The sequence below is a fragment of the Galeopterus variegatus genome, unplaced genomic scaffold, assembly GCF_000696425.1.
Source record: "Galeopterus variegatus unplaced genomic scaffold, G_variegatus-3.0.2 Scaffold940, whole genome shotgun sequence".
In the NCBI taxonomy this organism is placed as follows: domain Eukaryota; kingdom Metazoa; phylum Chordata; class Mammalia; order Dermoptera; family Cynocephalidae; genus Galeopterus; species Galeopterus variegatus.
The window spans coordinates 459,776-463,571 of record NW_007727051.1 but is presented as its reverse complement, the minus strand read 5'-3'; the positions used below and the strand labels follow the sequence as shown (position 1 = coordinate 463,571).

At 53.6% G+C, this 3,796-nt stretch overlaps 1 protein-coding gene across 1 annotated transcript; it reads right to left on the bottom strand.

Moving 5' to 3' along the window:
* Positions 1-1,135: 1,135 nt before the first annotated feature.
* Positions 1,136-3,539, bottom strand: CTSG (cathepsin G). Its single transcript, XM_008573615.1, has 5 exons — positions 3,443-3,539; positions 2,742-2,889; positions 2,164-2,299; positions 1,704-1,958; positions 1,136-1,312 (listed from the first exon to the last, which is right to left on the bottom strand). The coding sequence occupies exons 1-5, from the start codon at positions 3,495-3,497 to the stop codon at positions 1,136-1,138; spliced, it is 771 nt and encodes a 256-aa protein (XP_008571837.1). The 5' UTR covers positions 3,498-3,539.
* Positions 3,540-3,796: the final 257 nt, after the last annotated feature.

The window sequence follows — 3,796 nt, the reverse complement described above, 5'->3', positions numbered from 1 at the left end:
TATATAGGATCCGAACCCGCGGCGGGAGCGTCGCTGTGCACCCAGCGCCGCACTCTCCCGAGTGTGCCACGGGGTCAGCCCGTATTGTTATTTTAGTCAACATTTTGTGTGGCATTTTGTATAATTTCAGAGCATCAAAAGTGTAAAGCAGACCTTCATCATATTGAAAATAAAAATGTTGGTTAATAGTAGAGTGGGGGCGGTATGCTGCAAGGGTTTAAGACAAAGACTCTGGCCACTGATGGACGCTTGGGCTGCTTCCATCTTTTTTTGGCTACTATGAATAGTGCTGCTACGAACATGGATGTTTGCTGGCTATTTTTAAACAGGCAATTCTTTTTATCTCTTCTTCTAGTACTTGTATGGTTTAATTTTTTACCTTTAAATCTCTGATCCATTTGAGGGTTATTTTGGAGTATGGTGTGAAGAATGAATCCAATTTATCTCCTCTCCCCAATAGCTGTTAATTAGACCATTCTTTAATGTTGAGTAAGGAGGATTCTCTCCTAGGGTGGAGAGAAACTTGCCCTGGGGAGAGATATGTCCTTCCACCACTGCCCAAGGCAAGAAGGAGGGAAGGAGCTCCTCCTGATCTCCAGGCCCAGGGGGTCCATTTGTCCTGGGAAGAGACCCCATTTTCCTGGAGGAGCTCAACTCAGTCCTGGTGCATGTTTGCTGCATATTCACTGTAGACTGAATGCTTATGTCCTTCTAAAATTCATATGTTGAAACCTAACCCCCGAAGTTATGCTATTAGGAAGTGGGGCCTTTGGGGGGTGAGTAGGTCATGAGAGCAGAGCCCTTGTGGATGGCTTCCCTTGCCCCTTCTGCCATGTGAGGACACTGGGAGAAGACGGCTGTCTATGAACCAGGTGGTGTGCCCTCACCAGACACTGAATCTGCTGGAGCCTTGATCTTGGACGTACAACCTCTAGAACTGTGAGAAATAAATTTCTGTTTATAAGCCACACAGTTCTGGTATTTTGTTATAGAAGTCCAAATGGACTAATTAATCATGGACTAATTGTGAATGATATTAAATAAACAAATGAGAAATCGGTTATCTTTACTGTGGATGTGGACATTTATTAAGACTCCGGTAACCCCCGGAGCTGGCCTGTGCCCCAGAGAGAAGTCAGTTACAGGGGGTCTCAGCCTGATCCTGCTGTGTGAGGCGCCTCATTGTCCTCCTTATCCAGGGCAGGAAGCTCGAGACCCTGGTGAAGACTGCTGGAGGAACTGCATTCCTGTTTCCGTAGGAGACAATGCCCTGGGCCACATTGTTACACAGCAGGGGGCCTCCAGAATCCCCCTGTGGGTAGTGAGGGAAGGGACACTAAGCCAGGCCTCTCTGCCCCTGCTGCCCTAAGCTCCCCACTCCCGGAGAAGGCAGGGGTGGATGGGCTCCTTCAGTTGCTGGGTGTGTGTGGGTTGGGAGGTGGCCAGGGTTGCAGAGGTCAAGCCTGCGGTTCCTGTTTCCAGCTCAACCCGAGTCAAGGTACCTTTACCCTCCCAGGAAGACATTGCAGATGTGTGTGTTGTGGGTCTTCCTCCCAGTCTCACAGAGACTGGATTGATGAGAAAGTCCCCATCCACCCAGGCCTGGCCCCTAGGCTAGGGTTGTGGGGATAAAGTCTGTTCCCACTGTCCCTCTGCCCAGGCCCCTCTGTCCCAGACAGTATTGGCAGAGCCCACGGCCTTACCTTGAAGGCGGACTTCCTCTGCCTAGGATCCCCCACACAAATCTGTGTTTGGCCGTTGTAGAAATTGAAGTGACTGCCGCACTTCTGGTCCCGCTGCACTCTCAGCTGCACCTCCCGGAGTCTGTCTGTTCTCCTGCTCAGGTTGACCAGGCCCCAGCCGGCCACTGTGCACAAGGCCCCAGGTCTCACCCTCTCCTGGGTCCGAGGTAGAGCCACTGGCTGCACGGCTCGATTTCGACGGGCTCTCCTCCTCAGCTGGCAGGAAGAGCACAGACATTCCTGCTCAGCTGGGGCCCCCAGCCACAGAGCAGGGATGGTGGTGCAGCAATACCCCATTCCCCTCCACCACCAACCTGGAGCCCTGCCCTGGCTTCCTCCTCGGTGGTCCCAGGACACAGGGAAGCCACCACACTGGGAGGAAGCCAGACAGCTGGAGGACCAGAGGGTCAGGCAGCAGTACCTGCAGTAACATGATGTCATTCAGGTGGTTCTGCTGATTATATCCAGGGTGGCGGATGGCTCTTCTCACAGTGATGCGCTGCTGGGTCTTTTCCCGCCTCTGGATGTTGTGGGCCCCCAGGATGACGTTTATGGGGCTGCAAAGGCAAGGGGGCCTAGAGGTAGGTATGAGCCACAGGAGCCAAAGTCTGCCAGCTCTGCAGGGCAGGCGGCCAGCTCAGGGCAGGGCAAGACTGCAGCCGAAGAGACTCGAGCTTGATAGCAGGGACTGGGCTGAGCTCTGCCCTCTGCTCCTCTGCAGCCCTGGTCTGGGGGGGGACCGACCTTAAGGTTTGCTCCCCCAGAGTGAATTGAGAGAGAGCTCGAGTTCATTTTCTGACCCCAGTGGTGTCTTCTGTTGCCTCTGCTTGCTCTTCTTGATCATGTCCTCCTCTTCTCCTTATTTACACTGGCCTGTCGCCTTCCCCCAAGACCTATCTGGCATCTTCTTCACCCTTTTCTTGCTACCCGCCTGCTTGTGGTGGTTCCTCTGTGAGCTCTTCTGGGCCTGTGTTATTGGCTGCCCGAGAAACTCCTCACCTTCCCCAGCAGTGAGCTGCTGTCAGCACAAAGTCTTCTCGCACAAGGAAACCCCCACAAGCGCTCATGTGTGTAGGAGTCTGGATCTCAAGGTACGCCATGTAGGGGCGGGAGTGGGGCCTGGCCTCCTGGCCTCCGATGATCTCTCCTGGAAGGAAGCATTTGGCACTTACCTCAGGCGAGGGAGGAGTTAGTGGTGAGGATCGGGTCTGCAGGGCACCAGGCACTGGGATAGGAAACACTGCTGGCTTGAAGGGAGACCCATTCCCCATCCCAGCCTCTCAGCTTCCTCATTCTCCCCCAAAGAGGGAGAGCAACTCTTGCTCTGGGAAAGGCCAGCGTCGGCTTCAGGTATTGAGGGGAGATGCTCTGCTGTACGCATAGGCTCCCCCTGAAGTTCCCTGGTACTCCTTCCTCAGGAAGCTTCCCAGATCCCTCTGAGTGCAGCTCAGGACAAACATGAGACTGGGCTGCCAGGGGCAATTCCAAGATATTTATGTGCATGAACTAATTTAACTCTCATAGCGACTCTGTAAGGTCAGTATTAATATTACTCCCATTTTATAGATGTCAAAGAAAACTGAAGAAATGTGCTTTCCCAGAATTTACTCAAAGACACAGAATTAGGATGTGCCAAGGCAGTCTGTCTCCAGAGTCTATGGGATGGGGTTGGACCTCTGAGGGTGGGAGCAGTCACTCACCTGCCTCAGCCCCAGGGGGTAGGAGAAAGGCCAACAGAAGCAGGAGTGGCTGCATCTTGCCTTTCTGAAGGGCTGCCTGGTGGGTGCCGCTTGTGCTTCCTCCTGCAGGACTTTTAGCCCCTGAGGGAGGAAGGAAGGGGTGGGGGTGGGGACTGGGGAACTCACAGTCACATTCCCCTGCAAGTGTGATGAGTTGCATCACCCAAAGCTGCCTAGGTTTGCCCACCAACTGCCAGTGATCTGGGTGAAGAGGGAGTAACCCAGCAACCCGTGATCTCCCGCACAGCTGCTGGGTCAATGCCAATGGCAGAAATAGGGACCCAGGGCAACAAGGAGCAGGGTTTTGGGCAATGT

Excerpts from the sequence above, each read along its gene's own strand:
- CTSG (XM_008573615.1), bottom strand. The coding sequence starts at position 3,497 with ATGCAGCCACTCCTGCTTCTGTTGGCCTTTCTCCTACCCCCTGGGGCT. Across the intron at positions 2,300-2,741 it reads GCAGCTCACTGCTGGGGAAG|CCCCATAAACGTCATCCTGG; the intron begins GTGAGGAGTTTC and ends TTGCCTTTGCAG. Across the intron at positions 1,959-2,163 it reads ATGACATCATGTTACTGCAG|CTGAGGAGGAGAGCCCGTCG; the intron begins GTACTGCTGCCT and ends TCTTCCTGCCAG.